Genomic DNA, 17907 nt, shown 5'->3' on the forward strand with positions numbered 1-17907 from the left:
TGGGTAGGGATCTGCCAGGGTGGGACAGACGGAGAAAGTAAGGGCTTCCGCTTCCCGGTTCTTACAAAATATCTGCACCGTTTCGTTATCGAGTCCACAGAGTAGTAATATTGCGCGTTACTCTTCCCATATTTCTCGTTACTACACATTCATCAGACTATAGTTATATACCGTTGCAAGTCCCGTGTAAGGGCCGTGGCAAACAGAGAAATACCTATCATCATTACCATCTTCAAATTCGATCGATGGCGGTATTTCTATCCTCAAAGAGTGTGTTACTGTATGCTTAGATATTTTTGTGTGCTCCACAGGTTTGACGCCGCTGACAATTCTTTACAAAAAATCCATTTACATAAATCACTAAAACGCTATTATACTGTCTGGTCTAAAAACAGAAATATCGCTTTCATTTATAAATAATTAGCTAGAGGCAGGAAGTAAATACGAAGATATAGATCTCAACGTAACAACGTGACGGATTTGACTTAAAGAATAAAAATTTTCTTTAAATAAATTATTTAATTAATGAATTGGGATGGAATTATGAAAACAAATGAATTTCTTAATATGTACTCTTTCTTAAGCTACTTAAAGTCTAAACAATATTGTTTGGACAGGATTCAATGAAAATGCAAAGAAGACTGATTTTTAAAATGTTATTATCAGCAAGTGGAAGTTTCGCATCCAATTCATAAAATAAGGATAAGACGAAGGGTGAACAATTGTAAATTACAAATGGAAAAAACTTCCTGTAAGTCTACGAAGCCGAGAGCGTACAGTCTCGGTCGTCATTTGGAAAAAAAATAAAAGTACTATAATATATAATACAAATGAATAATACAAGTAATAACGAGTTATTACTGTTACATCGTTCGCGTTATTGTAAAATATCACAACATTAATATCTGTCAAGCGCCAAATGAACGAAAGATCGTTGACCGTTTGAAAAACGTTAGTAAACGAAAGTAGATCGTATTGCTTAAAACTATATCAATTCAATTCTTACGCCCATTGTTGATTACTAAACAAAAATAATAAAACTTCCCCATTCCTACCAATCAAAAATTAACCCTACGAACGATCTCATTTCTTCGTTAACGTTCTCGATGACTTAGACTTGAGTTGGGGAACTAAAAATACTTTTATAGAAAATAAGGAATTTCTTTATGGAAAGTGGTCAGCCGAGAGCCCCTCGATAATATATCAAATGACCTGCAAATCGAGATTATCGCGATTGTGCGTCCTTGTGACGTATAAATAAAATTATCATCTCATTAAAAAATACCGATGGACCTAACTTTTGCCAATCATGATAATCTCTTGATTTTTGCGGCCACTTTTTGCGGAGGCTCAAAACTTTTTGGAAATACTGTCAATAATTTAAAAGGCGTACCCGATCCGCGCCAGCATTGTCAAGACAAACAATCTAATAGAAATTAAGATATTGCAGTCGAATTGAAAATAATACTTCACATTAGCGCGATAGATCGGTACGAAAGCTTAATAGGAAAAAATAATTACTGACATTAATTCTTGATCTGTTTTCCTTGTAATTTGTTAGTGGCTCATAGGAAGTCTCAGGGTGAATCAGTCCTTAAGAAATTCCAAATTCCGGAAGTTGTTCGCCACCGAAAAATGTCTGGCACAGCTTACACTGCTTATATCTCTGTAGTTTTAATCCTATTTACACATAATCACAAAACAACGTACTACCCGCTCACACCATTATCATCGTTTTCACATACATTAGCAAATACATGTAATTCAAATACGGAGAGAATGTATGTATACAACACCAGGCGGCTTATCTACATAACAATTACTATTTTATTTATGTGTATATATACATATATATATATATGGATATATATGTACGTATAAACAAAGTTCCTAATGAATTTTGTCGGTTTTCCTTTCAATATAACCGATGACACTTTTTGAGAAGATGCGAGACGAAATTTCAACACAGAATTTATAATTGCTATTAATCAATTACTGCTAATACCAAGGTTTAAATTTACTTTTCCACGTTACAAGATAAGCCATGCTATCTTTAACCAACCATCGTGTATAAGAGTATATTTGGCGCGATATCTACATTTTAAGTTATTTCTCTGCTCGTATTGAAAAAAAATTAGTAGTAAATCACTACATTGTGAAAATTTGAATACAAAGAGGAAAAAAATCCTTTTCAAAATTTCACTAATTTCATCAGCCAGGCTTCAATAACAGTTTATTTTGCTTCACTGACCAACTTATCAGATATGAAAAAATTTACCGCATTGTTTAAAAGTATTTTAAAGAAAAGTTAAGTTTCGTCGTCTTCTCAAAAAAAAAGGTCAAAATTTATAGTAGCCGCTTTCTCTCGTTACAACACATAGTTAATTTTATCAAACCCTCAGTTAAATTATGCATGTTATAATGTTGTAGTCGAAGCACGCGAATCCTTGTGCCCCACAGCTTCGAGGAAGAAAATATAGATATATTTCTTTAAGTTATTGTTTCCATAACGCGTCAGTTTCACTAACGCAAATTTTTCATTCTCGTCAACCTCATTTCTCAAATACCTTAACGCTAAATTGTCAATTCTTCATTCGCAAACTTATTATTCTACTTTTGTCACCTAATATTTATTACCGCAAACCCCGGTAGGTATCAATTAGTCGCTAGGCTAAATAATTTACTAGCTGTCGTCTTATCAGAAGTCGAATACATGAATGTAAGAAGTTCTAGTTATCGGCCACTGTTATATTTTGAAGCAAGAGAGAAAAAAAACGATTGTTCTTTTTCACTTGCTCACAAGTTTCACAACTAATTTTCAATTTTACTGTGGGAGCAATAGAATCAAACAAATTAATTGTGTAGAACTTCAAATATTCATGTAGCGTCTTAAAAACATTCTCAAATATGTAGCAGTTATGGTTATGATCTGATCATCCTTACTTGTTTGAAATATTGATCAATCTTGTTCCACTAGATCATAATAAAGCTGTATCCTTACCGATTCGATATTTTCGATCGACACAGTCGATCAGCCTTTTTAGATATGATGATTGCTGTACGTAAAATGCTAGCTGACCACGCTGATGGAAAATATCGACTAAGCGAGGGCACTGCTTAAGGGGGTATTCGCGTGTTGAAGGGTGATGACATCAGAAGACTTCACAGTTACAGGAAGAGTAAAGTATGTGACCTTACGAAGAACGAGCTATACTACGTATTCCTTAGATTTAGGGGGTTATCTTGTAGATGATTCCTGGTGATAGTTTTCCCCCTCGTGGCTACCGAGGCTCGTAGACCTCATAGACGAGCTCCGGCACCAAGGGCAACGAGAAAGCTGCGTTCGCTTGTCTGTGGTACTGTCGCCTCGAGGTCAGCATTTCCTGTTACCTATTATTCTCCTCCATGACCACCTGTTTGAAGACTCCCGAGGGCATTTGACTCTTCACCTCTTGGCTGCCCAACGCAGCTGTACCATCTTTTGCGATAAACAATTGCAGGCCAGTAGCTAAAAAAATAAAAAAATCAGTTATGAAATAAGGATTGCACGACTGAATGGAGATTTTTTTTATGACGAGAACAGAGAATCGCTTCTCCTTGGAGGTACCTTTTTATTACGAATCAGTGAAATGATTAGTTTAATTAAATACCTTCAGATGGGTCTAAAACAGCGTGTTCAAGATCTGTGGCCTTCAATAACTCTTCGATCAAGGAGTCAGCATTTGGTCTTGTGCCTTCGACCCTGCAGAGAGTAGGATTTCCTGTACCGTCTTCAGCCTTTTTTCTTCTTTCCAGTGCTGCCTTAGCACGGTCCAGAGAGCCCGTTTCACTAAGACCAGAGCCCCCGGAAGGATTTCTGTGAAAGGTAGATTACTATAATCGTTTGCTCTTATATTCATTTACTTTTTTCAGCTCATAATTTCAACGAAGAATGATGGCAATTAAAGAAATAAGACGCGCAACAATTTAATTAATTTAAACGAAATGAAACTCATTTTTGAGCTAAAATATTCGTAAATTTTATTACATTAACGAAATTGTTCTCTTTTTACCATTATTCTTCGAACTTTGGATAAATATGAGAATTAAAGCCAACTTTAGTAAACAGTAAAAAGACGTAAGATATGAGAAATAAATTGTGTTAATATAAACCTAAAGACCATAGAAGAATAACAACGAAAATTGTGAGTCGTGCGACGGCTTCTTTCGAGACGATTCAATAGAATAAATTAAAAATTAGCTTTTGACAACAAATAATGGTTTTATACAAATTTGTGGTTTTCATGCTTGTGTAGGGATTGCTTGGCATGTGAGAAATAATACAATATATTGTATTACTGCTGGGAGAACTGAAAATTCATATGACAAACCGATAATTAAGATTGCCAATGCCATAATTATTGTAATAAAATGAAATAAGGAGGAAGTTTTGAGAATCGTATCATTGATTTTCATATACGAAGGCTAACTTGTTGCATTGTGAAAAAATTGAATGAAATGAAAGAATTGTGTGTAGATTAAAATCAAACGTAAAATGTTAAAGCGATGGTTGCTACTGGTAAGCACAAAATTGAAAGTAAAGAAGCAAGTGACATTTTTAATATAGAGATAAGCATGGACTGACGGTGGGGTTATGCTGTTTCGGCGCTGAGAGCTGGGTGGAGCAACTTCCACAACCCCTAAGGAAGACTCTTCGGAGTCAGCTGGACTGGTGGCGACCGTAGCAAGCTTTCCCCCCGCCCCGTCAAGCAGCTTCCGGTGCCCTCCGCCAATACCCCTGTAAGGATTTACAAAAAAAGCCAATCCAAAAGTGAAAGCAAAGCCTTTCCCATTTCTATCAATATTTATCAATCAATCCCTTATAATTTTTCCTAATAAAACTTATATTTTCACAACAAAAAATTTATAATTCTCCATTAAATATCTTTTTAGTTTAGTATCACTACCCTTTCATCGATTCCCCCGCTTTACTGAAATATCATCTCGTCTTAATCTTTTGAAATTCTTTACTAATTTTTATTAAATATATATTAGTTAGCATTGCGCAATACACATGCTGTCACAAAAGCATTATAGCACAGCATTTTTAGTAAAAAAAAAGAGGGAGGCAGGGAGGACTATAATTTCCTCATTAAATTATAGACACTAATGGCTATTTTTCTACCTTTGCCGTAACATTTCTCACACTGAAGAACCATAAAAATAACAAACACAAGAAAACTACAATTAACATATAGTTGGAAGGAGATAAGGCAAGGCTTCCTATTCTCGATGAATCTGAAAAGGGTATGAATATTTGAAAAATTGTTTTTGTCGAGAACCCTACAGTAAGGTCATTTCAAAGGATAGTCGTCCAAATCAATTTCTATAAATTTTAGAGAAAAATATAAAGGTCTGCTGATACAATTTCAACGTTAATCTCATTCTAGACGATAGTTGCGCTAATCCCATCATTATACTTGACCTTCTCAACGTAATTTCTAATTAGCCTTGACCTTGCGAAGTCTCTATACACGACGGTAGTATTTCAGTTTTAGTCGAGTATCGCTAATCGGTTCTCCTTTGATCAAACATTTTGATGCCAAGGGGGTTTTCAACGAGTGAAAAGCTCGAATTTTCCATTATCATTTTGCAAAAATGCCGCACTCTTTGGTTGAACTCGCATAACACCGAGGTAAATCAATTTACCCTGCCTGAAAGCCAACTACCAAAGAATTTGATCGTTAAAAAATATTAGGGACAATAACCAAATCTTGAAAGAGCCATCTGAAAAGCTAGATAGCCCTGATATTTATTAAAACTTAAATACCCGTTCTCCCTGGAATATTCTGGTCTCTATATATGAATAATAATTAGATTATTAAACTGGAGCTAATCGGTGGAGCACCGTGGATGAGTGGAGAGAAATTATCGAGTGGAATCGTCTCAAGAATGAAGGAAACGCGATATAATCCGGCACGATTCACGGAGAAATTTTCGATTAGAGAGAAAGATGAGTGAAAATGTGTAAGAAGAAAAGAAGAAGAGGGAGAGATTTGTTTAATATCTCTGCAGTATTCGAATAGCGCAATAAGTTGAATAGAGAAAAGCGCATGGGTTTTCTCGATGCAACCAATTGCACTAAAGAGCAGCGAGAGAAAACAAACCTGAGAGTCTTTGAAGAAGCGATGAGAGATGATGAAAATTGAGACCTACCTGAAGGTCTGAGTCGTTGTGGCGGAACGTAGCGAAGCTCTAGGGTTATCGGGCCTATGGAGGGGATCGGGAGAGGAAACTGCCCTGGCCTGATCTGCCAATCTCAGCACAGGGCTGGTTTTGTCCTTTTCGATACAATCGCAGGTCTTGGAAATGCCTCGCCAGCCAGGATGGCCGATCCTGGGCTTGGTTACCGCCGCTACGGTTGCCAAACCCTGGATCAATGCGGAACGCGTGGTAGCAGTGCCATTCTGGCCATTTCTATCGCTAATAAGCGCCGTTCCTTCGGAATTTCCATTTCTGCCCTCGCAAAGGTCCCTCTTGAAGCTACTCTTGGAGTACTTGGGCACGTCCTGAGGTCCAGGCACCTTGAAGATGCCCGGACTCTCCGTAACCTCGGAATTTCTGACCTTGCGTGTATCCGAGCAGCAGAGGAGGCCCGACTGGTGATTGGTCGGAAGACCGTTCTCGGCCTCCGCTGCCTCGTACGACTTCAGCCGGGACTCCTCGACCATTCCAGAGGCTCTCGGGCCAGTTTCCTGGGAATCCAACCGCGTCGTCGCTTTTCTAACGCGCGAGGACAACGGACTCGACGTTGGATACAACCGATTGCGTGGATTAAGGAGCATCAAGGACGTCGAGGGTGGTGAAACTGGGCTACGACTAGCCTCGTGCTTGCCAGATTCTTGGTTTTGGGAATTCTGAGAGGAGTTCGGAATACGTGGAGCCCATACCGGCCAGGAAGGTGACCTATAAAGATTACAACACAAATGTTCAGCATGCAAAATCATATAACTCAAAGATTTGGAAATTAACGAAAAACTTGAATAAAGGAAAAACAAAAAAAAAACATTGGAGTAAAGAGAATTACAGAGAAACCAAAATAAATGGTAAGAGATAGAAATAGACAAATTATAGTTTACTATTGATCTAACTATAGATATCCGTCATTGGCAAGTGTTACACATTGAGATATTGTTATCCAACATCGATGCAACTACCACGTGTTCGAATCGAGTTAATGACATTTTGCACTTTGCTACAATGTTACTTGTAAATTTTTCCTTATCCCGTGTGTTAGAACTGTATACCGATTAATTTTAGTATTTCTTTGCCTATATATAACCGAAATCGAACGACACATGATTTTTACTTTAACAGAACAGTTTGATGGAGTTGACTGCTGTTTGAGTTAATTAACAGTGCACAAGCACGAGAACGTTCGCGGCTTTACAAGTGTTCGTTAGTGAGTTAAATAGCCCGGAATTCGTTGAAGAAGTAAATTAATTTTTTTCCTCTTTAGCCAAGTGCTAGATGCATCCGTACAATCCTTTAATTGAACAATGAGCGCGGGACTGAATTGACGATTTGAGAAAAATTACATTAAAATAGTTGAAATTGGAATAGAATTCTAAATGAGGAAACAAAGCGTGAAAATGAGTGTACAAAATAATTCTTAAAATAAATTAATAAAGAAAACGATACATAATTAACGAAATAAACAAAAAAAAATTAAGAATAAGAACACCTTTGCCTGGACCGGATCTGGATTGAAAAACATAAAATCGTTAAAAAAAAACAGTGTACAATGAAATCTTTGGCACGACAAAAGCGACTAGGTTTTTTTTTCACGCGTCCCTTTAACCTTTACTATTCTTAACAAACTAACCGTGGCTTCCTTCTTAGGAATTTCGCAAAATCTCACCTAATGTGGCCACTATCACCACTACTGCTTTGTCTACTGTGCTGACTATGGGAGTTTAAGGAACCATAGCCGGAGCCTTTGCTGAGTTGGCTGGTATTGCTGCTGTTTCGGGAATGACCGGATTCTGTGTGCGCTTCTATCAGCACCTCCGTAGGCAAGGCTGAGGGAACGACCTCATTGAATGTGATTGGGTCGTAGGACTCCGTTCCGCTTATAAGTTCTAAAATTTAAAATACTTTCATGAACTGCTGAAGTTTCCAAAAAAATACTATAATGAGTAAATCAAGGTCAAAGACTCGAGTAGAAAATTTGATCGCTAGGTTTAACAGTGGACTATAGATGTTGGAATATTTATGATTATACCCGAGGAGAAAAGAGCTGGCCTCTTCTTAGGAAGACTACCAAAACCACTACTGGCACTTGCTATGCTACCAGCTAGGGACCCACTAGAGACGTAATCCTCTCGATTACTTCTCTCGGAGCCTGGAACTTCGTCGGCTGTTGTCCCGGGTACACCCGGGGCGCCAGGGACCGCCAACTGCGTCTGTTTCAACGATGGCGAAGGTCTGCAAGAATCGTGACGATTTAGAAAGTGTTATTTGTCCCATGGTTATACGATTAAAGAGCGTCTTGGCAAGGAAACAATTAACTTACACTTTAAAGAGAATATCACCGGACAGCATATTCATTTTGATAGCCACGCATAGCATGGAATTGTCTTGACGATGACTGGCTCCATAACCCTCCAAGAGACACCTTCTTCGACAGAGACCAGCTCCGGCGAATTCGGCGAGGTTCAAGTCGGTGAAGCCTAATTTCTGGGTGGACCTGCCTCCCTTCAATTCCTAAAAACCAAATATTCCAGTGTTAATTATAATAAGAAGATTATTATTCTCTATGGAAGAAAAGATTCTCGTAGAAGCTGGCGAGAATCAATCTCCATTGTTCGTTATGGTAAATTGCAAATGTGTGTTAGCGAGAGTTCTCGAGAGTAGCGAAAGGGGTAAAGTGAGACAAAGGAAAGTGCGGAAAGGAAAATCCCTAGGCAGACTGTGCAAAGCTACTACTCACCTTTCTCACGGATATCCTCAAGATGCATGGATTCAGCACACCGGTAGAAGCGTTCGCGCTCATCTTGCATTCAAACTCGAATTTTGCGTTCCATCTGACCGTGTGATTCTGCACCTCTTCCCTTGAAAAAGCAAAAGACAATGAGTCACCGACCTTTGCAAGAATTTATTGATAAAAATGGCTAAAAATTCCAACTTGGAGTGAAATTCTAACGATAAAAATGATTAATCGGGCAAATATCGTGGAAGAAAATCATCTTGTTTTATTATTGTAATAGTTGATTGATATACGAGCGACGATAATGCTGGGATTATGAAATTGTCACTAAGGAGAGAGAGAGAGAAAGAGAGAGTATACTTGAAATAAGTAGGAAATATCGCGATAGTAGGTTACGAGAGCTCGTTCCAAGGTATCCAATTATATCGTTTTTAGATAAGAATTCGTGCGCACGAGATGAGGTTGATAAGAATACCCACTTAGATTTTACAATAATTCTCAATTTGCAAATCCTTCTCTGTATTTCAGCTTCTTATGATCCGTGCGAGATTAAGCAGCGTATTAAATATCCGAGTGGATGAATTTAAAGAAAAATCAAAATATTACCGAGCCATTACGATGGAACTTCGCAAATCATATGAATAAAATTTATGATTCAGTAATATTGAATAACGAGTAAAAAATAGCACGAGATAAGCATCGGAGTGGGACTTGAAGAAATTGAAGTTGAACGAGCATAGGATGAACATTTATTTAACGAACCAAGGAATATTCGTTTTGAAAATTCACGTTGCTCGACGAGTACGAATGTTATATCAGGAGAGGAAGGAAGGAAGGAAGGAAGGAGGAGGTCGAGTAGCGTGGCGTGGCGTGGCGTGGCGTGGCGGTGAGGCTTCCAAGATGAAAGAATTCGTCAGGGTATTAAACGTGATGAAGCGGAGAGCCGGGGGATTACGGAATAAGAGGAGTTTTGCTGGATCGAATCCCCCCCCCCCCCCCCTCTCTCTCTCTCTCTCTGTGAGCCTTGCAACTCGGTGTTGATCGTACATCCATGAATGACCAAAGAAACTTGTCTTATAACGGGTCGCTGTTCGTGCCTGCAAAATTCCAGCTGGCTCTAATTCCACCTCTCCCCTCCCAACCCCTCGATACCAAAACCGCGCGTAACCCTCTATTTCTGCACGCTGACAAAAAATTCAATTAACTCTTTCTTTGGAGCAGTGCCAATGAAACATTTGCTCGATATCGATCAACTTGAATTCTCAACGAGCCAGTCTTTTAGCAAAACATCGAGTACATCGCGTGATATTAGAAATTATTCGGATAAACGTTGTTGTTAATGCAATTTGCTTCTCGCTGCATATTTTTTGAATAAATCTGTTCAGAAATTGTCTATATATGTATATTATATAATAAGAATCATGGAACACTGGCGATAATCGTAATCGTTTCTCAGCTCGTGCTATAAATTAATTCTTGTCCATTAGAAATAAATAGGCTGTTAAGTGCAGGATCGTTCATTGGTTCGACTCGTCACTCGGCGAACCAGGGTTCTTCCGACGAGAATCGACAGCTCCAATTTCATTCATTCGTTCGTTTGATTTTTTTGCGTCCCACATTCGCGCCAATGTTTTCCTCCTCCTCCTTCACTCCCAACTCGTTCACCGGTGCGCGCCCGCGCGCTTTTATCGCCTGACAGGAACATCAATTTTTGCTACGCTTAGGTAGGTGCTTCATCGTTTCAAAATAGCCTGCATAATCCAGGAGAGAGAAAACTCTGCTGCTTTGCTCGATTCGCTGCAATTGATCCAATTGCGTTGCCTCGCGATCCGACAAAACTAATGCACGTTGCACACACATATATATAAACGCTTTTATAGAGCAAGCTAGAACCCATCCAAACGTCATCACGCGTTTCTCACACAATTTTCTTCTTTTTTCGCAAACTACGAAATCTCGCAAAATATTTTTCTATTTATTTATTTATTTTTTTTTTTATGAATTCCTCCCTTCGTCTCACAGACTTATTACCGTCCATAGTCATTTAGAGTTTTTCAAAGTGACCTTTTTCGATCAGATTGGCGTTGAAAAATGAGAGAAATTATAGTTTGCGTGTGAAAGAGACTTTAATATCTGCGTGGGTCTGTGGCTTATCGCTCTAACGTACTTTTCTACTATTTTCAATTCCCATACGACGTTCGACTAAATCGATAATGGAACTTTGGTGGTAAATATACGTATACATTGACGAAAATAGTATTTCTTCGCGAGTATATATATATATATATATATATATATCACGCATCACAGTGGATTTCATGGAAATTATTGAGTAACCGAAGGAAGATCGTGACTTGGAAATTTATGATGATTAAAACTCGCACGATTTGAATGGACGAGTTTGAACAATTGCAAGTTGAAACTAATATGTTTATTAGAAACTGAGGAGAAAAAAAAATGTTCTGATTACGAGAAACCTTTTTCCGAATTGTACCCTGGGTAAATATTGACTCGTCATCAATAAAATTTCATCGAGTGAATTAAAATCTGCTGTATACTTTGAGTGATTTTTGTTTGAGCCAGGCAATTATTTAATTATGAAAACCAAGTAGCTAAATAATTAAATTGCCACTGTATTCGAAGAAACATTTATTTTTCGACCAAAGATTTTTTTCTTAGCGCAGTTTTACTGGAAAAGAATTTCGCAGGAATAATTATTAGATTGTTTAATTAGAGAGAAGCTTCCGAGGATCAAACGTCATCTTCAGCATTCAATATGAATCATCGATGGTTGGATAACGCGTTACGCTCGTTGAGAATGGGCTTATCTGCAACTCGACTTTCTTATTTTTTTATCGGAAAACAATTCGATCGCACGCTCTAATATATAAGCGTTCCGAGAGATTTCTAAACAAAACTCTTTATCTAAAGTGCAATTTAATTTTCGCCGAGCCTATTCAGTCTCTATTCCGGTTAAAAGCTGTTCTTCTAAAAATACCTCGTTGAACCGGTAAATTTTGCTTTGAAATTAAAATGCACCGCTGCACCTTGAAAATGTTTAATCGAACAAATTTAAATTGCGTCTGACGATTCAGTGCAAAGAGGGAGAATTTAGCGAAGAAAAAACGTGGAAGATATATATATATATATTTATAATTATGAGGAGTATTTATGGGAGGAAAGTGTGCAACTTTTAGTGCAAAGTCCGCGTGTCCTGGCAACTCGAGTTTGAGCAGTGCCTTTTACAGTATAAAAGTACGAGAAACGTGGAAGCTCTATATATATATATATATATATATATATATATATATATATAATTATAGGGAATATCTTTGGGAAGAAAGTTAAAGTTTCGGTGCAAAGTTCACGTGTCCTCGCAATTGGACTTTGAGCAGCGCCCTCGACGGCACAGAGCGCGAGAGAGTCTCGGTAGCCGTGGGCAAGGCTGTTCCAAGGCTGCAGCAGCTGCTGCCTCTCTGGATTCTGTGTCATTTACAGTTTTGCAACGAATGAAAACGGAGAGTCGACTGGCTGCACGCTCCAACTCCGCCCATGCATACGTTTCGATACTTTTATCCATTTTACCGTTAAAGAGCCTCGCTCTGCTCTACACTGAGAAAAGACATTATTTCATTCGAATAAATCCTGTATTGAATATTGACGAATAAATATTTTGCTTAGTTTTAATAAATATTATTTTAATCGAATCAAATTGAATTTGTTTAAATAAAACTTCTATTCGATTAATATTTATTAAAATCAAGTAAAATATTTATTCGCGAATATTCTATGCAAGATTTATTTGAGTCGAATAATTTTTTTCTTTTCAAGCGTAGAAAAAAGCACGTTTAGTGCTCGACCACTTAGAATAAACTACGCTTTTTCTAAAGGTTTTTAATGTTCATTGATAAAAAAATTGAAACTTTTACCTTGGTATAAATAGTTCGTTACTGCTGTGCGTTTAATTATCATATTTATGCAAAAACATTCGTTAGTCCCAACACAGACGGACAAATATTATTCTCCATTACGGTGTGATGATATAAAAATACTTTTGTTAAATTCATTTTCTTACAACGCGCGATGCAAAAAATTAATTTAATAACTTTTGCATAAAAAGCTTTTTTTGCAACATTCAAACGAATAATTGCAACAAAGTGTGGACGACGAATAAAAAGATTTTAGTGTTTACTTTAAAACACTGAAAATTGATTATTCTCTGTTTCTTCGGTTAAATTAGCGAGGAAACCCCTCCATCGGCTGCCTTTCAAGGTCACCGAATAAACGTCCACTGAATTTTGTCGTTTGGCACATTCGGTTGCAAATCAGCAACAGGCCAAACGGAGTGACGAGGTACGGTGTTTGTTGCGAAAAGCGTGAATAATCGCTGGATTCGTCTCGATTAGCGAATCGAGTCGAGTCATCGATGCGCGATCGTTAAATTTTCCCGCATCTTGTCACGTTATTTATCGATCTTGAGTCTCGCGTATGCGAAGATGCGCATCACGCTTGCCTTAAAACTGCTTTATGAAGAAAATCCTGTGACGTCATCGATGAGGCTCATCCGTATTTTCCTCAGTAGCGGCCAGCGATGATCGGACGTACAATTTCCAATATCGTACATCGATGAGAAAAATCGTTCGATTGGAGCATAACAAACGTCGCTTTGAGTAGCGCCAATTACACCCTCGTGCTTAATTTTAATAAACGGTTCATTCAATTAAAAAGAATAATTTGATTAAACTTGTTACCGATGTATTTACTATCAAATATTTAGATAGCACTATTTGAAACGAAGCAAGGTTCATCTCTGAATAGAGAGATTTTTTTATCTCAGTTATAATCTAGTAGCAGTTAATTAAATTAAAAGGAATGATTCAATTCATTTTTACTGATATATTTACTCCAGCAAATATTTCATTGGCACTATTGGAAACGAAGCGAAATTTATCTTCGAACAGAGAGAATTGTTTTTCTCATCAGTTAAGTCAGTAGACATAGTAAAAAATTTGTGTAAAATTAGAACGACAGTCGTGGGCAATTTTGTTATCCATGAATTTCGTTTTGTAAATTTACATTTTTAATTGAACAATAATTCCGCAATAGTAACTATTAAATTGTTCTTTTGGAGGCCAGAAGAGTATTGGAAAATGCCTAACTTTGTAATTTTCCTTGAAGATCTCGCACATGGACGCTTCTCCCATACTGAAGCACGCGACTCTAACGCACACCACGGAGAAGCTCTCTAATACTTCTCTCCCCTTTGATATTCTCGCGTGTTCGTCATACCCGATCCAAACTAAAAATACCCGACTTTACGTCACGACTATGTTGCAAAGCATGACGTCACAGATCAAACGCTGCAGTCTCACGCGCACCCTCGACCAATTTTGTTTACCGGACAAACGCGGTTCGACGACTCTCGGGGTCGGCCTTCTCGAAAATCAGAATTAGAAAATATTCCCTCGCTCAACGCTTTTTCCATCTTTTCGCAAATACGCAAGCACACACGTACATTTTTCCAAACACGATTCTTTTAACTTTCAAGCCTTTCCCACGCTCACTTTTTTCGGTACGATAGAAGAAAAATGAAGGAAAACCCAAGAAAGGCGTTTGTGAAATTCTGTGTATATCCAGAGCAATATAGACCCAATAAGAAAATTTACTTTCACGTTAAACAATTCTTAGTTCGATGAGTAAAGTGAAATATCGTTAGAAAAAATGTTGATCTTGATTGTTTTAAGGTGGTATTGGGTGCGTTGGTGCGTGAACTGCAGAGGGTCAATGATGTAGTGGTGTATCGTGACGTCACGTTTGACGAACGATCGCAGACGAGGTTCACTCGGGGATTGGATCAGGGGGGTACGAGTGAAGAAAGAATTCAATGGGGGAGGGTGAAGGGGGGGGGGGGGGTGAATATAAGATTTAAAATTAATGGAACACTCGGAGGAAGGCCGCTGGCCGTGAACTATGCAGTAGCGACAGCCTCCGCGTCTGACATCATTATGTCATTTTGCATAATCGATTCACCCACACGCACGCACACACACTTTGTATCGACGCGTGCAGCCCCAGTAAACACAAGCTTATAAAGACCGAGCAATGAAACTTCTGACTCGCTCATCGAAGGAATGCTGCAAATTAGATTCTAACGCTTCGCGAATTCTCAATCTCGACGATGATATATGTCTGCAATTGAACTTGTTCTATTTATCTATATATGTAGGTCCCATCCCACACTGACTTTAAATAAAACAGCCGTTAAAATTATCTCTCCACACACCCCCCCCCCCTCATCTCATAACCATTTTTGATCAGTGTTCGACTAGATTTCTGTAATAGAACCTGTTCTAGTTCTCCCCACGCGTATACACTTATTTTTTATGCTTTGTGTACTTGAAATAAAACATGCTGTATAATTTATTTCGTCTCGTCTGTCCAATCGTCGTTGCAAATCGAGAAAATTTAATAGAGCGTTGTCGCTCGTCCTAAGAACATTGTTTAGCTCTTCTTTAACGCTCGATCGAAGGAAACAAAAATTACCGTGGTTTTTCGATGACTAACATTTTTCCCCGCTTTTTCCACCTTTGATAATTGTATTTTTATTGTGGAGAGAGAGAAGCACGCGCTTAGTTTTTTAATAGGCAGTTTCGCGCCAAGAGGAAACTGGCCTCGAAACTTTGTTTCCGGTTTGCATAAGAACACGAGGATAGAGAAACGAAAATTTATAAAAATACGGCAAAGAGCAAATAACGAGACTTTCCAAGGGTGTACACGTCGGGGATGGCAAGTTTAAGGTGAGTTTCAGGTAAGTTTAAGGACGAACTGAATTTGCATTTACGTTTTACAGTCTGTCAGGTGGAAGAAGAAACGGCCAAGTTTGTGTAACGAAGGAGAGAGAGAGAGAGAGAGGGAGAGAGAGAAAACACACGCGAAACTTCTCTCTCTCTCTCTCTCTCTCTCTCTCTCTTTGCTTACGCGTTTGTTTCTTGCAGTAGCATCGCGTGACGAAAACTTGCAAGTTTTTAACGAAAGCGCAAGGACGCTGAAAACTCTTGTCACAAATTGATTTATCCTGCAGGCAAAAGACAGTCAGGACACTGCAATTCATCCGTAACGTCCACGCTAACGCCGTATTCGATTCGATTTATAATATATTTCCGAGATTTTCAGTAACGAAATTTCAGTGTGCTGGTATTTTCAATGATTTTCTTGATTTAGCTGAGGAACTCTCCAACGATATTCCTTGCTTATTTCTGGATCGAAAGAGAAAAAGTGCTGCTGCTGCTCGTGGGTAAACGAAAGTCTGCATCCTATATGTAATTAAAGCGTTAATAAGAGTAATACACGCTTTTTCTTTTAGTCAAGCCTCGATTAAAATTTCTCCACACTTGGCCAACGAAGTTGCTCGATTTTTTTAAATAGAAATAGAAAAAGTACCTTTGACTGGGAAGAAAAAAAAATGAAGCAAGGGTGAGAAACTTTTTACGAGGTGAGAGTGTTGCGTACGAGTGTGGGTGTGAAAACAGCAATTATTTTCGTGCCTCCTAATAATGCCAGGCAAATTTTTATCGTTCTCTCGACCACCGTTTGTTTTCTATCAGCTGCCCAGAATCTCACACACTCGTCTATTTTTAGATCGCTCTATCTTTACAGCCGATTCGCACATACACACACACAGACACGAACATTGTATACGACAGATTCGGTTGCCATTCGAAACGAAGCAATCAAAATTTTTAATTTCCTTCTTTCTTACGTCATAGGCCAACGAATTCACTCATTTATAAATCCAATCAAAATGCAATAAAATCATTCAACTCCGAGGGTTATTAATTGATGAAACTGGCGAGTCGAGTGGTAATTATTATCGTTGAGAAAAATACCAGCTCGTGTCAGGCTTTAATTACAACAATGAGAAAAAAGTGATAAAATGGAACCGACGAAAGAAATAATGTTAAGCAGAGAATTTTTGCTCTCGCGATTTGTATGTATTAAAAAGAGTATGGGGGGGGGGGGGGAGATCTCAAAACGACAAAGGTATTTGGACGACCTGCTCGCGACTAAACTTCTCGTCAAGTTCTAACCAATTCTAGGCGAAAATGAAATTTCGTTTGGTCTCGGAATCTCGTTAGGCATGCACCTCTCTCGCTCACGCAATTTCGAGTCGTTGAGAGTTTTACGTACAGAGGAGAGTAGTGACGAAATATCTCTATTTTATTTTTCATTTCGTCCCTCATCGCGAGTCAAGCAGGAAAGACTGAACTTGACCGGGCCACTTGGGCCAGAGAAAAAATTCAGAGTAAGAGGCTAATTAATTTAATTATAATTCACCGTAGGAGAATATATGTCATAATCGACATTTGTTAAATCGCATGACAATAAGATACTTTTCTCTTGCATGATAAAGTTAATTTCTGGATTAAGGAGGAAAGACACGCTATTATATATAATTGTTTGGCTAAAACTTGTGTTTAATAAAAAATCTCTCAATTATCGAATGCGGAGAATGATCGAGAAGAAATTTATTGAACCAAAAACTCATCGCGGATTAATTAAAAATTATGGATTGAATCGAAACGGAATTTGGCCCTATAATTTTGTCAGAGTGTTACAAGTCGGTTTATGAGTTATGATACAAGCTGCGAGCTATTAGGAATGATCTAATAAAAGTGTGGATAAAGTCCAACTTCCGCCACATTATAGACAAACCGAGTGTGCACGTGTTAAACGTCCATGCTAATAATAAGTTGTCAATTAACCAATACGTGTCAATGTGTATAGTAACCGTGCAATATATCCTCGTCCCAACACATTATTAAGCTCCTTCTTACCCTTGAAAAAATAAAAGTCAACTAACCTGGAGGTACGCTAATTGACGATAATAAATTGCCTGATAACGAATGTTGCACAATTGTAAAAACAAGTAATATCTCGTG

At 38.2% G+C, this 17907-nt stretch overlaps 1 protein-coding gene across 3 annotated transcripts in view; it reads right to left on the reverse strand.

Moving 5' to 3' along the window:
• Positions 1-642: 642 nt before the first annotated feature.
• The window catches only part of LOC136776891 (early estrogen-induced gene 1 protein), a 36577-nt gene continuing 19312 nt past the window's right edge, over positions 643-17907 (reverse strand). Inside the window, exons 3-10 of one of the 3 annotated variants that reach the window (XM_066732806.1) lie at positions 8972-9124; positions 8555-8745; positions 8264-8466; positions 7901-8120; positions 6196-6945; positions 4625-4777; positions 3651-3856; positions 643-3508 (exon numbers count right to left, since the gene is read on the reverse strand). In XM_066732806.1, coding sequence (XP_066588903.1) covers positions 3387-3508; positions 3651-3856; positions 4625-4777; positions 6196-6945; positions 7901-8120; positions 8264-8466; positions 8555-8745; positions 8972-9124 — 1998 coding nt within the window. In that variant the 3' untranslated portion in view covers positions 643-3386. The remainder of the gene's footprint in view (positions 3509-3650; positions 3857-4624; positions 4778-6195; positions 6946-7900; positions 8121-8263; positions 8467-8554; positions 8746-8971; positions 9125-17907) is intronic. The other 2 variants (XM_066732805.1, XM_066732807.1) reach the window with 2 other exon arrangements.

This window comes from Prorops nasuta, unplaced genomic scaffold, assembly GCF_024137725.1.
Source record: "Prorops nasuta isolate Cenicafe-Biocafe unplaced genomic scaffold, Cenicafe_Pnas_1.2 PNAS00010, whole genome shotgun sequence".
NCBI classification, from domain to species: Eukaryota; Metazoa; Arthropoda; class Insecta; order Hymenoptera; family Bethylidae; genus Prorops; species Prorops nasuta.